This window comes from Alexandromys fortis, unplaced genomic scaffold (genome assembly GCF_014885135.2).
Source record: "Alexandromys fortis isolate MF-2015 unplaced genomic scaffold, M_Fortis_MF-2015_v1.1 scaffold_240, whole genome shotgun sequence".
In the NCBI taxonomy this organism is placed as follows: Eukaryota; Metazoa; Chordata; class Mammalia; order Rodentia; family Cricetidae; genus Alexandromys; species Alexandromys fortis.
This window is the reverse complement of record NW_026068133.1, coordinates 1,254,091-1,274,012: the sequence shown is the minus strand read 5'-3', so window position 1 is coordinate 1,274,012 and position 19,922 is coordinate 1,254,091. Positions and strand designations below refer to the sequence as shown.

The following is a 19,922-nucleotide window of genomic DNA, read 5'->3' as shown; positions in this document are numbered from 1 at the left end:
AGGCTGAGACAGGAGGACTGCAAATTTATGGCCAGAAAAACACCCCAAAACGGGGGGGCGGGGCGGAGACTGGAGAGATGGTTTAGGGTTAAGAGCCCTGGTTACTTCTCCAGAGAACTCGAGTTCTATTCCCAGCACCCACACCGCAGCTCTCAATCGCCTGTAGCTCATCCAACACTACATTCTGGCTTCTGGGGCTCCAGGCATCCACACGGTGCAGAAAGAACACCGCTCCATAGAAAATAATTTTTGCTTTGTTTTGTTTTTGAGATGGTCTCTCTATGCACTCCTGGATGCCCTGGAGTTTGCTATGTAAACCAAATTTGCCTCAAACTCACAGAGCTCTTCTTGCCTCTGCCTCCTGAGTGCTGGCATTAAAGGTGTGCAGCTACTATGCCTGGCTAAGAGAGTTTCTTTAAAAAAAAAAAAAAGATATACTGGGTATGAACCCTGTCATAACAGCACTGTGAAGGATGAGCCAGGAGGGTCATGATTTAGAGGCCACCCAGGTCGGCCAAGGCTATGTAGTGAGACCTTGTCTCAAAAAAATAAAACAAAACACCTCTGAATTCAAGTGTCACTAAAGCCAAGAATTTGAAGTCCCAAATCTTAGGTGTCTGCAGTTGTCGTGGGGGGACTGGGAGAGGGGCCAAGGAGCTCCACAGCTGCTGCCTGTGTCCTTGGGAGTTTGTGTTTAGTTTCATTTATTGAAACATTTTCAAGATAATTGTGTGGGCTTGCAGGCGGTCCCGGGAAAGAGGACAGAGTACTCCCTGGGGACATTTTTGCAGCATTCTCTATATGGTAACATTTTTGCACTCTTCCCTCTGGGTGACAGTGTCTAAGATACAACCTTGCATATGCTGGCCCTCAACCCCCCATTTGGAATAGTTCTAGTTTATGCTCCCCTCCCCCATGAGGAGTTGACACTGGGCCTCAGTTTACCACACAGCTATATCTACTTGATCCTGTCTCTTGAGATGGCCTCTGGCTATACAGCCCCAATCCACCCACCCACCCTCCCACCTAGTGCTGGTGGTTTCTTGTTGTTATTGTTGGTTGGTTGGTTTTGGAGTCTCCTGCAACTGAGACTGGCCTCAAACTCCTTATGGCTGAAGATGACTTTGAACTCCAGACCCTCCTGCCTCTGCATCCCACATGCTGGAATTATAGGTATTTGCCATCAAACCTGGTTAGGTCTTTTTGTTTTGTTTTGAGACAGGTTTCTCTATGTAGCCCTGACTGTCTGGGAGTGTAGATCAAGCTGGACTTGAACTCACAAAGATCTTCATGGCTCTACCTCTCAAGTGCTGGGACTAAAGCACTGTGTCACTCTGGCTGGCAGGGTTTTTATTTTATTTTGTTTGTTTGGTCATTTGTTTGTTTGGTTTGGTTTTTCGAGACAGGGTTTCATTGTGTAGCACTGGCTGTCCTGGAACTCTCTCTGTAAACCAGGCTGGACTCGAACTCACAGAGATCCATCTGCTGCTGCCTCCTAAGTGCTGGATTTAAAGGCATGCTCCACCACTGCCCCGCCAACTGGCAGGTTTTAAATCATGTTACCCAACCCCGGATTCATATAAGCAAAGGTTCTAGCTAACCGCTGGCCAGAGTCTGCCGTCTGAGCCCTTTGGGGAAGAGCCTAGGTAGGAGCAGGGCTCAGCACGAACAGGGTACTAGGTGTTTGCTTTGGGTGACCCTGGAGCCCTTGTCCCCGCAGGAATCCCAGGCTTCCTGGCTCGACCAGGTGGTGCCGCATTTGGCCGAGATCCTGCAGTTGGAGGACACTCCGAGCATTCAGGTGGAGGTTGGGGTGCTGGTGCGCGACTACCCAGACATCAGGTGAGATGCCGCCAGGCCCGGGTCTACTTGGCATCCGTCCCAGCGTTTCCTGGCCCGCGCCAAGGCAGGGTGGCGGCGAGCGTGTCTGACGGCCGTTTCCTGCTGGAACCAGGGCATTCTTAATACGATTTCCCTCCTTCGGCCGCCACCAGTGCTCACAAACAAACAAGCGGCCACAGGAAGCCCAGGGCAAGGGGGGCGCAGGCCGCCCGGCGGCAGGAAGGGCTGGCCGTGCAGGGAACCGCCGGGGACACGGGGGACACACGGGCATGCGGGCGCACACTCGGGGGGACAGCAACGGGCACGTCCGAATCTAGGTGGGCCTACTTCCTTTTTAATGGGACCTTCCTTGAGTCTCATTCTCCTTGTCTGCTGCCCAGGAATGGTAAAACCCTATTTGTGGACTGGTTGCAGGAATTACCCCGTCATCGTCCTCATTATCTAGGACAGTCCAGCCGGGTGTGGTGGCTCACGCCTTTAGTCCCAGTGCTCTGAAGGCAGAGATTAGGTGGATCTCTTGTTTTTGAGACCAGCCTGGTCTGCTGAGTGAGAATTGAACTCCAGCCTTCAGGCTTGGCAGCTGGTGCCTTGAGACACCTTGCCAGACCTAAATTAGGGCTTGTTTTGAGGCAGCCTGGGGTTGGTTTCCAGTGTGTGGCAATCCTCCTGCCTCACGGCTGGGCTCACAGGTGCTATCTATCATACCAGTTTAGGAGGTTTGTTTTTGGCTCAGTGAGGTAGAGTTGAGACCACAGCTCAGATTTAGGATGGGGGCTTACAGAAGAGAGTTTTGAGCTCAAAGATGACTTGAGCGTGAATTGTAGCCCTGCTACAGAGTTTTCAGAGGTGCCCCACTTGGGGAATATGTTAGTGAAGTGAGCATTCTGGGGGATGAAAGTTCTGGAATGATCTACATGAAGAGACAGTGACTTGAAGTTTGGCTGTCTGTGGTGGGGAAGTTTCCAAACCTGCAGAAAGGGGGTGGGAATGTAACAGGGTGAACCTCCTAGGCTGAGTGAGGAAAGAGATGAAGGCACCAAGTGAGTACACCTGAGCCAGGCAGGACATGGCAGCACAGCTGTGTAAACCGAGAGGAGAGCATCATCAGGTCAAGGCAAACCTGGACAATTTGATGAGACGCTATCTGAAAATAAAACCTAAAAAGTAGGCTAGAGATGCAGTTCAGTGGTAGAGCCCCTGCCTAGAATCCCCCAGTGAGGGCTGGGGTGTGGCTCAGTGGTAGAGCCCCTGCCTAGAATCCCCCAGTGAGGGGCTGGGTTGTGACTCAGCAGTAGAGCCCCTGCTTAGACCCCTCCAGGTGTGAGATCTTGCTTCAATCTCCATTACGGTAAAAATTCTTTTAAAGAGGAGACTTCTGAGGTAAATTATAGTGAAGACTGAAGACTGAAAACTAAATTAATGGGATTAGAGACGTTGGACAAAAAGACTTTACTACTGAGTTTGGAGGTGAGAGTTCTGGAAGATTCTACATGGAAAATTTGGAAGTGGCTGCAGGAGATTGGAACAAGAGATGGTACAGGAAATGAGACAGAGTTCAAGAGGGTGCACCGATGGGCTGGGTACCTGTCAGGCTCCCAGGACACTCCAGTGAGATCTCTGTGTTCCTCTCTCGCCAGGCGGAAGCATGTGGCAGCCCTCCTGGACATCAGAGGACTTCGGAACACAGCTGCCCGCCAGGAGATTCTGGCGGTGGCCCGGGACCTGGAACTATCTGAAGGTGGTACCCTATCACCAGCTCGGGACCGCGCCTTCTTTGCTGACATTCCGGTGCCCCGCTCATCCTTCTGCCTCGGCCTCCCTCTCTTCTTGGGGCGCCTCCCTCTCTCCCGGCTGGCCAGGCCCAGTCTGGCTTGTCTGCCCCTGCGGCCTCGTCCTCCATCGTCAGTTAGAGCCCGAGCCCAACGCTGAGGCTCCTGGTGCCCACGTTGCTGCGGAGATACCCTCCTCCCTTCCACGTGACTCCTTGCCTGAGACACAGACCTCCGGGATGGCAGGTGCCTTAGATCTCCCACCCAGCCCGGAGTGTCCCCTCTAGAAGGGAAAAAACAGAGGCCAGGATGAGTAAAGAGTTCCCCAAGGCTGCCGAGGTCATTCCCAGCACCCTCCTCCCCCATAGCCCAGCATGGTGGAGAGCCTTCTGGAAGGCTCTACACAAATATCCCCGCCCACCTCCTTTCCCCTCACCTCAAGGTCTGGCCCCAATCCAACGTACTAAGGAACGGTAGATACTTAGAATAAAGAGGTTTCTATTTAACACTAGGAAGGGCTGAGTCCCAAGTGCAGGGGAGGGAGGACAGGGACCAGGGCCAAGCACTCTTTGCACACACCCAAGGCCACCAGGGCTGGGGTCCAACTCCTGGGGAGGACAGCTGAACGTGGACAGAAGCCGAAGGAGGCCAGACACTGCCCAATTGCCCGTTGATACTGAGTCCTTGCTCCGTGTGGCTCTGAGGCAGCCACTTGACCGCTCTGAACCATACACCACTAGTTTATTTACCGCAGTGTCTGCCGTCGTTCTGGATTTGCGGCTGCCACCTTGGCACGGCCCTCCCTGTCCATGCTTAGTGGGGGAACCTGGTCCAGAGAGGAAGGAGCTGGGGGGTTGGGCCGGCGGCATCCAGGGCGCCCTCCTGGGTTGATTCAGGAAAAGTCTCAGGGTGGGAAGTTTCCAGCCTCTCAGGCTGGAGCCCAGCCGGATCCCAGTCCCCACAGAATCCTTGAGGTCATCTCCCTGCTGACCTCTGCCCCTCCGGCCTCAGCTGGACAGCTTGTGATGGATGCTTCCTGGCCTGGGTTGGGTTTTATTTTATTTTTTTTCCCTGAGAAGTCAGAAAGAGGAGGCAGCCAGGGGTCAGCACAGGGGCCGGGGTTGGAACCTCACGCACGTCTGGACATTGGCAACAACATGGGGGCTCTAGACTCTGAGAGCCTCCCGGCTGTGTGCTTCAGAGGGGAAGCTGTTAGTCTCTGGGCTGTACTTCCTGTCTCTCCTGGGAAATTGCTTAACTTCTCTCTGCCCAGGCCTCCTTAAGAGGCCCAGAGGATGGCCCTCCTCCTTCCTTGACCTTCTGAAAGTGACACCTCAATGTCATTGACGTTCAGGAGAGGGGAACTGACTGGGGCAGTCTGTTGCGTTGGTGGCCGCTTGCATAATTACACATGTATTTAATCTGTGTGTGGTCACGTTTCGTCATTTTCTGACTTGATAACCCATCGTTCAAACGCGGCCTTCCTTGTCTTCATGCTCGCGGACAGCAGGACGGTGATCCTAGCAGACTGGGTTCTGAGAAAAAAAAAAAAAAAAAAAACAGAAGGGGCCAGACTGGGCTGCATCTAAAGACCACATCCCACAAAATGGGGTGGGTTTAGTGAGTTGGCTTAGTGGGTATAGGTGCCTGCCACCAAGCTTAACAGACTGAGTTTGAGCCTCTAGAACCACATGGTAGAGAAAACGTACATATACATACATACATACACACAAATGCACACGCGTGCACACATGCACAAATATAACAAGTGGAATGTAGACTCCCACTTCTCTTTTGGGTTAAGGTCTCACTGTATAACCCTGGCTGGCCTTAAACTCACAGAGATCCACCTGCATGTGCCTCCCAAGTGGGTTAAAAGTGTACGCCACCATGCCTGGCTATTTTGAGACAAGATCCTGCCTATAGTCTAAACTAGCCTAACTCTCAATTCTCCTGTGTCAGGCTTCTGACTGCTGGGATTAGGGACATGAACTGTCCTTGTTTTGTTGTTGTTGATATAGGGTTTCTCTGTGTATATCTGGCTGTCCTGGAAGTCACTCTGTAGACCAGGCTGGCCTCGAACTCACAGAGATCCACCTGCCTCTGCCTCCCTGAGTGCTGGGTTAAAGGCATGTGCCATACCACCCAGTGGTTTATTATGGTGTTGTTGTTTTGAGACAGCTCTGTATGTACCCATGGCTGGCCTGAAACTCAGCAGCCACCGTCTGGTAAGCCCAGCTCTGAATGACACCTGGGACACTGCGCTCAAAGTTTAAACCACCTACATGTCCAGTAACGGACACTGGGGTGCACAGATGGGCCATGCAGTGCCATTTGTCAATAAGAAGCATGACAACCCAGCGGTGGGCACAGTGGCACGTGTTTAATACTCAGCTTGGGATGTTGCTGCAGGAGGATCATGATTGGAGGCCAACCTGATCTACATGAATTCCAAGTCAGCCTGGGCTACAAAGCTAGACCTTGTCTCAAAACAGTGAAAGGGTGGGCTGGGGAGAAGGCTGGGGGTTAAAGGCCTTTGCCACTCTTCCAGATCAGACTTAGTTCCCATACATTGGGCAGCTCTCTCTCTCTCTCTCTACCTGTAATTCCAGCTCAGGGAGGTTCGGTGTCTCTGGCATCCTCAGACACCCAGACTGATGTAAACACTTACTCACATACTTACCCACAAACAGATACGTAATTATAAATGAATGGATGAATCAAACCTGGCTGGAAAGATGGCTTAGCAGTCAAGAGAAATTGTTGCGCTTCCAGAAGACCTGGGTTCAGTTCCCAGCACCCACATGGTGGCTCAAAACTGCCTGTAACTCCAGTTCCAGGGGGCCTGATGCCACCTTCTAACCTCCAGACAGCAGGCATGCATGTGGTGCATGTACATACTTGCTGGCCAAACACATAAAGCAAATAAAGAGAGAGCAAGCCTTGGTGTCAGATGCGATTCAGAGCAGCCTTGAAGATGGCACAGGCAGAGAGGGGACCGGATGAAGCTGGGTACAGAGTGGGTTTTCACTCAGATGTACCAACCACTGCCAGGAGCAGGGATAGAAGAGGGAAGACTTTGTGACGGGGTTTGGGATCACAGCCATTCATTCCATCCACAAACTGGAGCCAGGATCCAAAGACAGGATGCCAAAAGCTGAGATGAGAGGCCGGAGTTGAAAGCCAGCTTGGGGTATGTAGTGACATCTCATCGCAAAGAAGCAAGTCAAGGGTGTAATTCAGTGGCTACACCTCAGATTTCCCAGTGAGAGACTGGGGTGTGGCCCAGTGGTAGAGCCCCTGCCTAGAATCCCCCAGTGAGGGGCTGGGGTGTGGCTCAGTGGTAGAGCCCCTGCCTAGAATCCCCAGTGAGGGGCTGGGGTGTGGCTCAGTGGTAGAGAACTCGCATAACATCAAGATTTTTGGAGGAATCACAACACAAAGGGTACAGTGGGGTTCGCTGTAGCCCCCAGGGAATATTGTGTATGGAATTAAAGACTGGAGACCAGAGACTGGTGAGTTGCTCAGCACGTAATAGCACTAGCACCAAGTTCTTACAACATGAGCTTGATCCTCGGAAATTACAGGGCAGGAGGAGATAGCTCTTACCAGTTGTCCACTGACCTTTGGTTCCATCTGTTGGAGCAGCTAACAAACCAAACTACTACCATATTCAGGAGCTAGGCTGGGCAGACACAAAACACCCCACGGCTGGGTCTGCTGACTGTTGGCCTTCTTGCAGAAGACAGGTTAATGGGGCCCTGCCCTGGGTGTCTGGCAACCTCTCCCAGCCATCTAACTACAATTCTACCCTAAATGCATGTGGTATCTGGCTGGAACGGAGCGTGGACATGGTGGGGGGCAGGCTTCATCATCCCTGCTGGGTACAGACCTTCCAGTGTGGCTGCCTGTGGCCCCTCATCCCTTCTCTATGAGGAAATCTAGCAAATCCTCTGGTTCCTAGGTGAATAAGCCTCAGTTTGTCTGGGGACCTTGGGAGGAAGTGGACGTTGTTTCCAGCTCCCCAAAGGAAGAGATTTTAGAAACACTTCCACATGTATGCATGCACTAGATAAGTAAACAAACAAATACATATTTAAAAAAATTGGAAGTGACCTTTTTGTTCTGATCTAGAATATTCCCCAAATTCCCTGTTCGTGAGGAGGTGAGTATGTCATCTTCCCTACCTGCAGAACCCTAAAGACAGTCCCTGATGTGTGCTCACGTGCCCCAGAGCTCACACGGAAGGAGGAGATGCTCCACCCTTCAGGTCTGTAAGCTTAGGAATATGCTGCATGTAGAATCACCCATTGGTGTTCCGTACTCAGCTGAGGCTGGTCTTGAACTTCTCACCCCCTGCCTCAGCCTTCCATGGGGATTATAACCATTCACCTCAAAGCCTTGTTCTTTTCTCTCTTTCTTTTTATATTTATTTATTCCTTATGTGTCGTGTGCAAATGTCTGAGATCAGAGCCAATGTGTCTTCTTTTGGCACATGGGTTCCTGGAAGCTAACTCTGAGCATCAGGTTTGGCTGCAAATGCCGTTGCCCACGGAGCCCTCTCACTACCCCCCCATTCCTATTTTCTTTCTCATTTTAGTTTTATATAATTTCTATTTTTTAGCTTCCTTTTTTTGACCTCTGGGCTATTTACTTTCCAAATACTTGTGGAGTTTTGAGATATCCACTTGATTTTCATTTCCGCTGTGGTTCGAGAAAATACTTTGTGATATTTCAATCTTATAAACAATAGCCACGACTTGCCTTTTGACCCAGCCTTCCAACCCTACCCTTTAAATATTTGTGTTAGATATTTGCTTATTTATTTGTGTGTGTCTTTGTGTGTGCACACACTCACACGAACATGTCTGTGCCACAGCACATGGAAGGTCAGAGGACAAGAGTCTGGTTCTCTAATCCATCGTGTGGGATCTAGAGGGCCAGCTCAGATCTGGCAGGAGGCTTTTCTTACTGAACCATCTGGATGACCCAATTTAAAAAAAAAAATAAAAAATTTGAAGCAGGAGATAAAATAGGATATTCAGACATACCAAAGTTTAGGAACATATCTTCAGTGACAGCTGATAGAATGTCGCAGGAAGGCCTGGGGCCAGAGGAAGAGCTACCAGCTGGGAATGTGGATTTCCACAGGGAGAATCATAAGCCAGTCTTCAGTCTTCGAATTAAGTTTCTCTCACACGACATTAACTATTCACCCAGAAACACGCACCTGGTATGGTGGTGCTGGACCATCTCCCCAGCACTTGCGGCTGGGCTGAGGCAGGGGAATGGCGTTGCTGGACCATCTCCCCAGCACTCGGGCAGAGGCAGGGGTAAGCGGGAGGTGCACACTAGGGAGGGACAGATCCTGAGCATGCAGACTGTGGCCTCAATTTCCTGAGGTCCCCATGCCCTGTGTGAATCAGTGCTGTGTCCACTGTGGGTCTTCTCTGAGGAGTAATAGATGGAGAAGGGCTTCTAGAATGTCAGAACTAAGGGCCCCAGTGGGTGAATCACCCATAAAGCCGGGCACTGGAGGACATCTGTAATCAGGAGTCCCTCGGTAAGACCGGGGGCGGAGACAGAATTCCCAGGAACTTTTGGGTAACTAGCCTGGTGTAGGCAACAGTGAACCAGAGACTCTGTCTCAAACAAGGTAGAAGGCAAGGACCCAAGGCTGTCCTCTGACCTCTACACAGGCACACACGCAGATGAACGCAATCACACACACATATATGCACACACACACTCACACAAGCACACACACATGCGCGTGCACACACACATATGCACACACACACAAGCACACACACATGTACGTGCACACACACAGATTTCTTTGTTTGCTTGTTTTTCAAGACGGAGTTTCTCTGTGTAGCCCTGGCTGTCCTAGAACTCCCTCTGAAGACCAAGCTGGCCTCAAACACACAGAGGTCTTCCTGCCTTTGTCTCCCGAGTGCTTGGATTAAAGGTGTGACCACCACTACCTGGCCACACAGTTTGTTTTTAAAAAGAGCCACAGGTATGAACCAGGTGAAAATACAACAGAATCATCACAAAGCCTACGTGAGGGCCAGGGTGAGGGCTCAGCAGGTACAGGAGCTCGCTGCCAAACCAAGCCAGATGACCTGAATTCAGTCTGGGGACCCATGTGACGGAACGAGAGAGCTGACTGCCACTGGGAGTCCTCTGAGCACCCTGTGCAGGTCGCAGCACATGTGCCCACACACATACAAGAAAAAAGACGCATGTAATTTAAAACTACAGGCGAACAAATGGGGGCTGCAGGGCTGGTTCCAGGGTAAGCCTGCTTGTTACTCTTTCGGAGGATCAGAGTTCGGTTCCCAAGACCCACATCAGCAAAGTCACATGTGACACCAGTGCCACCATGTCTGACACCCTCTTCTTGCCTCTGAGGCTACATACACACATGCACACACACATGCACACACCTATGCATACATATGCACACATATACACGTGCACACATACATACACACGTGTATGCACATACATGCATACACATACATACACACATGCACACATGGACACATACAAACATATACATACACATATGTGCACATATACACACACGCATACACACACACACTAAATCTTTTTTAAAAACAGGCAGGTGTGCTCAGTGAACTATTTTTAAAATAGATGTGCTCCTGCAGCTGGAGAGACGGCTCAGCAGCTAAGAACACTGGCAGCTTTTCTGGACCCAGGTTTGCTTCTCAGCACCGACATGGTGGCTCACAACCATCTGTAACTCCGGTCTCAAGAAATCTGATGTCCTCTTCTGGCCTCCTTAGGCACCAGGCACGCACACTAAATAAATACATACATATACACACAGGCAAAACACGCACACAGGTAATATTTTTTAAAACTAAATAAAACTGGGTGTGGTTGTGAACACCTCTAATTACAAAAGGTAATCTGAGTTTGAGGCCAGCCTGGTCTACATAGTGAGTTCAAGGCCAGCCTGGTCTACATAGTGAGTTCTAGGACAGAGCTGTTACACAAAGTAACCCTGTTTCGAAATACCAAAAAGAAAATAGGAAAAAAAGAAAGAAAGAAAGAAAGAAAGAAAGAAAGAAAGAAAGAAAGAAAGACCAAATATATGATGTAACACAAATTTAAAACAGTCTGAAGCATTGGCACAGGTCTATAGTCCCAGAAAACGGGAGCTCAAAGTTATCCCCAGGGAGTTTTCTGGGTAGCCTGAGATACATGAGCCCCTGCCCCGCCCCCCAAATCAAATAAAAATGTGGATCATAAGCTCGAGATGGCAGTACTGCTCGCTCCCACCAGCCCAGAAAAGTAGTCTTTGAAAAATTGGAACCGGAGAATATGAAGGGTCAGAACCAGGCTCAAGGTAGACAGGTGTTGGGTGGCACATCGTGTGGACCCTGGCTCACTCAGGACAGTAGTTTGTTACTGTTTCAGGGAATTCCCACAGGCAACAACATCCCATCTTCTTAGGATTTCCAACAGAGGGCGGCAGAGAGCCAGAGAGACGCCCAGATGGCCGGGAACAGTTCCCACTTTAAGGATAGTGTAAGTGGGCACTGGCTTAATCACCCTGCAGAATCTACAGACCACATATACAGTGTTCACTGTGCTGGGTCTCTCCAGACATCCAGCGAAGACTGGCTCAGAGACACTGCGCTCACGCGGGAGACTGGCATGGGGCTGCCATGAGGACATCCCAGGGCCTCTGATAGGTACATACGTCTCCATGTATCAGGCGAAGGCAAAGTTGGCATGTACTTTGTGCTCTTGTTCTGGAGAAGAGATAGAAGGGAGTGGGTGTCAGGCCCTCAGCCCCACCCCTGCCTCCACCTAGTACCCACCCCTACTAATCCCCTAGTAGCAGCTACTGCCTGCACCAATTACAGATTCTGCCCTTTGGTTGGTTCTCTTCCAACTTGGACCCAGCCAGATCCTGGTTGGAGACAGTGTCTAACCCCCAGCCTGTGTGTGTGTGTGTGTGTGTGTGTGTGTGTGTGTGTGTGTGTGTGTGTGCTGGCTAGCAAGCTCTTGGGACCCACTGTCTTCCCCACGCCCAGTGCTGGGGTTACAAGCATGCTCAGCTATGCCTGGCTTTTTACACGTGGGCTGGGGATTGGAACCCAGGTTTGCATGCTTCCAAGGCCAGTGCTCTTAGCCACTGAACCATTTTCTCAACTCCCCCCCCCCCCCCCCCCCCCCCCCCCCCCCCCCCCCCCCCCCCCCCCCCCCCCCCCCCCGCACCTCTGCTGCTCTTGACCAACTGAGCTCACTAGTTTCCCCCACCTCCTGGAGTGTGGCTCCTGCCTATAGCCCAGAACTTGGGAGGCGGAGGGAAAAGGACCGCTGAGGGTTTATGGCCGGTTGGACTCCACAGGGCGTTCAAAGTCACCTTAGGCTACACAATGGCACACAGGACCCGGTCTCAAAGCAAAACAAATCCCCACCACCCCTCTCCATGGAGCTTATGTGTGCTAGTGAAGGGAGGCAATTTAAACCTAAGCCAAATAAATAAGACACAAGGTACGGGGGCAGCTGTCTAGTCCCTCTTCCTGTGGCTGTGATAAAAAGATAAAGGGGTTTATCCTGGCCATGGTTTGGGGGTGCAGTTCATCATGGAGGGAAGTCGAGGTGGTGAGGGTTGGAAGTCGTTGGTCAAGCTGCATCCACAATGGGAAGCAGAAAAGGACGAGCCAAGCTGTCACTCAGGCCCCTTTCTGTCCCTGGTCCAGGACCCCAGTCAGGGGATGGTGCCACCCAGAGTGGGCAAGGCTTCCTGCTTCAGGTAGGGAAATTAAGATAACCCTCACAGCCACAGCAGAGGGGAGTCTCCTGGATGGTCCCAGGCTCTGTCAAGGTGACAATCAGCCACAGGTCGCAGAGGACCCACGTGCATGTCCTGCATGGCTTTTTCTCTCACCATCATGTTAAAGTCTATATTAAAATTCCTTTAATAAACCAGGCGGTGATCGTGCATGTCTTTAATCCTAGCATTTGGAAGCAGAGGCAGGCAAATCTCTGTGAGTTCAAGGCCAGCCTGGTCTACAGAGCGAGTTCCAGGATAACCAGGGCTGTTACACACAGAGAAACCCTGTCTCGAAAAGAAAAAAAAAAGGAAAAAGATTCCTTTAGTAAGTGGACTGGAAAGATGCCTCAGCATGTAGACCTGAGTTCAGGTCCCCAGCACCCAGGTAAGTCTGGGTGTAGCAATGCATGCCTGTAACCCTGGTGCTGGGGACAGAAACAGAAAAACCCCAGGGACCTCATGACTAGTTGGTCTAACTAAACAGCAAGCTCCAGGTTCAGTGAGAGACCATCTCAAAAAACAAAGATGGCCAGGCATGGCTGCATGCTCTGATAGCCAAAGCTCTGTGGGGCACAGAGCCAGGAGGACCAAGGGGCTGACTGCCCTCCAGCCTTGTCCAGGTTTAGGGAGAGGGGATCCCCAGGGCTCCCAGTCCACCTAGTCCAGCTAAAACCCTGGGCTCCAGGCTTGGTGAGAGACTGTCTCAAGAATAGTAGTAACAACTGATAATAACATCACTAACATGCAGACTGAGGATGGCATGCCTACATCAACCCCATGCTCAGATTCCTTCCCTGGGGAGACTACACAATGTCCACCCCGCCCCCAGAGCCCAAGGGACAAACTGAAACACCATTCCACCAAAGTTTACCCAGGGGAACCTATTACATTGGTATGGACTTTGGTTTATTGATACAAATTTAAGATCAATTTTGTCATATGTATATTTCTACCCTTGTTTAAGGTATTATGTTTATACAGTTCATTTAAAAACATAATGTATAATTTAAAATTCAGGTTAATAGATAGTAATTTATAATAGTCAAACTTGTAGTCATGTTAGTTAGGTTTTCTAGATATGCAAAGATATAATTCAGTTAGTTAATCTTCAAAGACCTACAGAATATGGCATTTAAAAAGTTTTAAGAATTTAGACTTTTCTCGACAGTGAGACAAGTCTGCTTCTGGCAGCATCAGTTACTTCAGAGAGGTTGATGGGCATCAAGGAAACTTGTTATGGAATTTTCCTTCAATGTGACAAGGCTAGACATTTGGGCAAGAAACTGCTCTTGCCTGGAGTGCTTGATGGTATGCTGTGTGAACTGGACATGCAGGACCCACAGAAAAGTGACTGCTGAACTTGCCAAAAGACGGGATCGTCCTTTAGGGTTCCTGGTTCACGGAAGAAACTGCCAGACCTTCTGCAGGATAAGAAGAAAGTGACTGACAAACTGCCAATACAGGCGAGAGAGTCTTTCAAATTTCTTGTTTCATGGAAAAGTCTGCTGAATACTATGGGCCTATAGGCTGAAGATGTATGCCTCAATGTTACAGAAGAACTTTGGGTGACTGTTCAGGCAGTAAGATATCCCTGTCAATTCTAGAGTTTTGGAAGTTGCTTACAATGTTCTTCCTGTTTACTTAGGTAATATTATATCCTTCTAAGGTCTTTGATGGAGTTAAAGATAGGTAGTTATAGTTTCTTTAGTTATAATAAAAGATAGATATAAAACTTTAGATTTACAAAGAAATATTATAACTGTAATTCTTGCTTGATACCTGTTTTGTTATATGTAATTTTACTATGTTAAAGCTAAAACCTTGCTTTTTATTTAGACAGAAAGGGGAAGATGATATGGGATTCCCCTCTGTGTGCTGTGTATATGTTTTATTATTATTGGTTAATAGAGAAGCTACTTTGGCCTATGGCAGGGCAGAATATAGCCAGGCAGGAAATCCAAGCAGAGATAGAGGAGGAAAGAAGGTGGTGCCAGGGAGACACCATGTAGCTACCAAAGGAGAGAGACTCCAGAATCTTTCTGGTAAACCACAGCCTCATGGTGATACACAGATTTATAGAAATGGGTTAATTTAAGATATAAGAGCTAGCTACGAATACACCTGAGCTGTTGATCAAACAGCTTTGTAATTAATACAGTTTTTGTGTGATTATTTGGGTCTGGGTGACCAGGAAATGAAAAAGTCTCCGCTTATAGGAACCAGAGAGTTTATTAGACTTAGTTACAAAGCGAGGGTGAGGGGTTATGTGCAGGAGCCGCCCCACAGGAAGGTCTGCACACAGGGGGATGATGGCTTCCCGGTGGCTATGAGGGTGGAGCCCCTCCCTAGTTCTTCCCAGCCTGCAGGCTTCTGCCCTCCCTCACATAGGTAGTTAGGGCAGAGCTGCAAACAGCTGCATGGGAGGAGTGGCTGGACACTCAGGTGAGGGTCTCATGCCCTCCCCACCCCTCCTTCTGTGGGGGAAGCCAAAGGTTAAGAAGCCCAGCTGTGGCTGTCTTCCTCTCTCCCTCCCTCTCTTCCTCCCTTCCTTCCTCTTTCTTTTTTGGGGAGTGCTTTTCGAGACAGGGTTTCTCTGTTTCTCTGGATTTTCTGGAACTCACTCTGTAGACCAAGTTGGCCTCTAACTCACAGAGATTCACCTGCCTCTGCCTCCTGAGTGCTGGGATTAAAGGCGTGTGCTAAATGGATGCTTTTTTTTCCTTTTTTTTGGAGTGGAGTGGTACTAGGAGTTGAACCCAGGGCTGTCCAGACTCTAAGCATACACAATACCACTGAACTACAGTCTCATCCCATCCCCCAAGTTTCCTTCCACATAAGGTCAGAGACTCCTCATTAAGACACAGGTGTTACTGCCTGGTGGCGGGCGGACGCCTTTAATCCCAGCGCTCACACTTAAGAGGCAGGCTGATCTCTGAGTTCAAGACCAGCCTGGTTCGAGAGTGAATTCCAGGACAGCCGTGCCTACACAGAGAAACTCTGTCTTGAGAAACAAAAACAAACAAGCAAGCAAAGATGGAGAAAAGACCAGAGGTGAGGAACAAAGTCCCACAGGTAATTGAGAACAGAGATCTCCAGGGTAAAGACTGAGTTGGGGGGTGAGGTCAGGAGCACTGCTTGCTGGGGGGGGGGGGGGGGGGGGGGGGGGGGGGGGGGGGGGGGAATACACACTTTGGTATACCAGGTGTGTGATTGTGTTGGGGGGAATGGCACAGAGAGATCACATTTACCGAGTGAGGTCGTGGGAGGGGGGGCTTTGAGCAGACATGGTGTCATGGTGGGGGAAGTGAACGTGAGAGATGGTGGTGATGACGGTAGAACTGACCTACTACCCAAAATCTGTACACTGATTGCTCCGCGTATTTCTTTCTCATGTCTTACTGCCACAGCAAAGAACTCCAAGTTGTGTTAAAGAGGATGGTAAGAATGAATAGCCAAGGCTAGCAAGATGGCTCAGGGGCTAGGAGCACCCGCTGCTGTAGCAGAGGACTCGGCACCCACACGGCAACACACAAACCCCATGACTCCAGTTTTAGGGAATCTGATGCCTCTTCTGGTTTCCACAGCACCATTACCCTTCACCTGGATACACACACACACAACTAAAGATAAATACAGCTGTGTGGTGGTGGCACACACCATTAATCCCAGTACTCTGGAGGCAGAGGCAGGCGGATCTCTGCGAGTTCAAGGGTAGTCTGGTCTACAAGCTACGGAGAAACCCTGTCTTGAAAAATTAAAAAACAAACAAACAGAATTGTTTTTTTAATAAATAAGTAAATTTTCCTTTGAAAAACGTATTTGTGTATGTGCAATGCATGGGTTTAGACACACGTGTCACAGCATGTGTGTGGAGTCAGAGGGCACGTTTCGGAGGCTGGCTCCCTCCCACTATGGGTTCTTAGGTTCAATCTCATCATTGGCTTGTGGTAATCACCTTACCCTATGTGCCATCTCCCCAGCCCATAACCTGTCCTCTTCAGAAGCCAGCTTTTAGGGAAAGTTTGTCAGAGCAATACAAAGCTAAGGAGATCATGCTGTCTTGTGGTCCAGGACCTTTGCATGTGCTGTTCTGGGGCCACCCCATTTCACCTACCTCTGGGATCATCACCTCACTTTCCTGGGGAGGCCATGATCACCCTCTTCCAAGACCAGGCCACCTGGAGCTCACACCTCCCCAAAGTGCATGACATTCTTTATGATTCTACTCACAGTGCCGAAAATAAAATAAAAATAAACCAATCCCTGAAACCTACTTATAGACAATTTTATTAATGTCTCTCCTACTGGACAGGGACTGCTATATTGTACTCTAACACAGGCACCCCTAAAAGAAGTAGATTAATTTAATATATTATCAAGACAAAAATGAAGGGCCCCGATTTTCTTTTCTATCTTGTTTTTTAAAATATTAAGTAATTAGTGTTTTGCCTGCATGTTTGCCTCTAGAAGGGTGCCAGATCCCCTGGAAATGGAGTTATAGACGATTGTGAGCTGCCATGTGGGTGCTGGGAATTGAAGCCCAATCCTCTGAAAGAGAAATCAGTGTTCTCAACCACTGAGCCATCTCTCCATTTCTGGCTCTGATCTTCTAAGAGCTTTACCGTGAGGTTTTTCTTTGTGTATGTATGTGTGTGCGCGTGTGCACCAAGTGCAGGCGGGAAGGCAGCTTGGATAAACTGGAGCAGAAGCTGCAGCTGGCTGTGAGCTGCCACCGAGGTCTGCTCCAAGAGCTCTCCTGGCCCCAGCTTCACCTTAAACAGGCCAGGCAGGTGCCTCTGAGACCCTTCTCTGGAGAAATCACCATCCCACTCACCCTTGGTCAAAAGGGAGACAGCGGAAGTGACTTCATGGGGAAATGCCTCGTCAGTCAGAGAATTTCTCTCCCACCTCCCCATCTTAGGAGGACCAGGCAATAAGACAAAGGGAGAGAATGTAAATAGAGCCAAGAGAGTAAAGTCAGGACCCAAAGAAGAAAAACGAAACTGTTGTCCTCAGTGCCCAGCGAGGTCAGCAACCCATGTCCCTTTAGCATCCAGAAACCAACACAGTGAGTGGTAGGTTTTTACTGTGTGGAGTCATGTCATATAGCAGTCAAAACACCTGGGGGCGCTGCGCCAGACCAAAGGGCCTGATGGGTGTCAGAAGAGGGTTAAGGGTTACTACCTAGGCCCAGCTTGGGTCCTGCAGGGGTCTGTGGGGTGTGTAGAAAGGTCTCCTTGGGTCAGGAGTGGCCACCATTTGGGCATGTAAACTAGAGAGAGCCCGTTCCCCGCAAGCCTGGACCCAGGGAAGTAACACAAAAGAAATCAAAGCCCACGAGTAAAGCTTGATTTAGGAAATACACCAGAGTTGATGTCCACAAAACCTGGACCCAGTTTTGGGGGTGGGGATCCCAGAATTGTGCTAAGAATAAATAAAATCGGGACAAATCAATGACAGTCAGGTGTGTGTGCGGGAGGGGGATAACAGCGAGTCAGCCTAAGCTCTCGGTCCTGGGTCTTGCTCGGGCTCGATGCCTGGTACCCCTCGTATGTCCGGCAGCAGGCGACAGCCAGCTACGATGTCCAGGCGCTCGGCAAGCGCACAGAGGTCCCCGCGAGCCAGGCGCACGCTGTGGGCGGCCGCCAATCCCGTGGCCTGAGCAGCTGCCAGCCTCCCGGCCAGGGCGGCCACATCGCGGCCCGCACGGCGGTACACGCCGCTCACCGCGGCCGCCACGTCGTGGTCCAGACGCGTCTGGCTTTCCGCCAGCCGGAGCTGCAGGAGCGAGCGCGCAGGCGCCACGGCCGGGGTCTCTTCCGTGCCCCAGGTCTCCTCCGCCTCGCGCTGCACCACGAGTGGGGGTAGGTCTCCCGGCGCCTCCGTGGGCTCAGGCTCCGGTTCCGAGTCGGTCTCCGCTGCCTCTCCGACCACGCGGAGCCCCGTGGGGCGGCCGCGCGTCGGGCCCGAGGGACCCAGGTATAGCTCCTCCTCCTCCGACGAGGACGCAGACAGCTCCGAGTCGGTCTCAGCCGCTTCCCCGGGTACCACCGTCCCTGGCCTCCGCCGCCGACCCTGGGACGATGCCATGGCGCGGAGCTTGGAGAAGAGGAGCGCCGGGTTGTGAGGTCCGAAGTACCAGCCCCTCCACCGCCACTCCCAGCCAGTTCCGGCTCGGCTTCAGGTTCCTCTGGTGTACACATGGGTTGGAATTCAGCATCTCAGTATCATTCGCGTGTACACTGGGGAAACCGAGGACCGGCCATGCAAAGCTTCGGAACTAGGTCCTGAGAAATGGCTCAGCGAGGGGGGAAAGCGCTTGCAGCCAAGCCTGACTCCCTCCTCCCCGCCCCCAGGATGGACATGGTGGAAGGCTCAAGAACTGAGGCAGGTTTAATCCCAGCACTCGGGAGGCAGAGGCAGGCGGATCTCTGTGAGTTCAAGGCCAGCCTGGTCTACAAGAGCTAGTTCCAGGACAGGAACCAAAAGCTACAGAGAAACCATCTCGAAAAATCCAAAAAAAAAAAAAAAAAGAACTGAGGCAGGTCAAGTTGTCCAGCTACCTCTGCGCGCGCGCACACACACACCCACACAATAACTAAGTAACTATAAAATAATAACAACGCCTTTAATCCCAGCACTCAGGAGGCAGAGGCAGGTAGATCTCTGTGAGTTCAAGGCCAGCCTGGTTTACAATAGTCCCAGGTCATCCAGAACTACACAGAGACCCTGTTTCAGTGTAACACAAAATAATGTTTACAAAACGCTTTGTAACCAAGAATTCCCAGAGTCCTACAGCACTGACCACATCCTCCACTGTCCTCCTGGCCAGCTTGCAGCCAACACAGGCGCCAGGGCGGACGCGGAAAGCACGACCGCTCGATGGGACACACTAACGGGACGGGGGGGGGTGTGGCCACTAACCTGGGGGCACTAATGGGGGTCCCGCGGGGGGGGGGACACCAGCGGCAAACACGGGGGGACATTAACGCGGGGACACTCGCGGGAACACTCACGCGGGGGACATTCACGGGGGGCACTCACAGGGGGACACTCACGAGGGGACATTAACGGAAGGACGCTCACGGGGGGACACTAACGCGGGGACACTCACGCGGGGGACATTCACGGGGGGACATTCACGCGGGGACACTCACGGGGGGGACGCTCACGGGAGACACCGACACCACAGTCCCAGACGGCCATACCAGGTCTTCGAAGCTCCGAACCCGATGGATTCGCCGCCTAACGGAAGTGAGGCGGTTTTTCCGTGTGGAGTCACATGAGTCAAGCTCCGGCCAATAGGAAAGCGGTTAGACAAGTCGTTTTCGTGTCGTATTTAATATTTTGGAAAATTCTGTAGGACACTTGAATTTTTTTTTTTTAAACTGGGAAAGTCACTTGAATCAGAAACTCAGCCAATGGGAATGTCCGAAGACCCGGAAACAGCAAGAGAAGCGAAGTTAGGGCGGAAGAGGTTAGCGTGGGAG

The 19,922-nt window shown here is 50.8% G+C and overlaps 2 protein-coding genes across 5 annotated transcripts in view; one reads left to right on the top strand and one right to left on the bottom strand.

Annotated features, from left to right (window-relative positions):
• Exoc3l2 (exocyst complex component 3 like 2) overlaps positions 1 to 5,038 on the top strand; it is a 32,325-nt gene extending 27,287 nt beyond the window's left edge. The window contains exons 11-12 of the mRNA XM_050126367.1: positions 1,721 to 1,842; positions 3,480 to 5,038. Coding sequence (XP_049982324.1) covers positions 1,721 to 1,842; positions 3,480 to 3,771 — 414 coding nt within the window. The 3' untranslated portion in view covers positions 3,772 to 5,038. The remainder of the gene's footprint in view (positions 1 to 1,720; positions 1,843 to 3,479) is intronic.
• Positions 5,039 to 17,498: 12,460 nt separating this feature from the next.
• Positions 17,499 to 19,908, bottom strand: Bloc1s3 (biogenesis of lysosomal organelles complex 1 subunit 3). Of its 4 annotated transcripts, none has more exons than XM_050126351.1 (2): positions 19,590 to 19,908; positions 17,499 to 18,622 (listed from the first exon to the last, which is right to left on the bottom strand). In XM_050126351.1, exon 2 carries the CDS (start codon positions 18,520 to 18,522, stop codon positions 17,932 to 17,934), a length of 591 nt encoding a protein of 196 aa, XP_049982308.1. In that variant the 5' UTR covers positions 18,523 to 18,622; positions 19,590 to 19,908; the 3' UTR covers positions 17,499 to 17,931. The 4 variants fall into 4 exon arrangements, with proteins under 4 accessions (XP_049982308.1, XP_049982309.1, XP_049982306.1 ...); XM_050126352.1 differs by having other exon boundaries at positions 19,641 to 19,908; XM_050126349.1 differs by having other exon boundaries at positions 17,499 to 18,531; positions 19,590 to 19,907.
• Positions 19,909 to 19,922: the final 14 nt, after the last annotated feature.

What these genes read in the sequence shown, in the direction of transcription:
- Bloc1s3 (XM_050126351.1), bottom strand. Translation starts at nt 18,522, where the DNA reads ATGGCATCGTCCCAGGGTCGGCGGCGGAGGCCAGGGACGGTGGTACCC.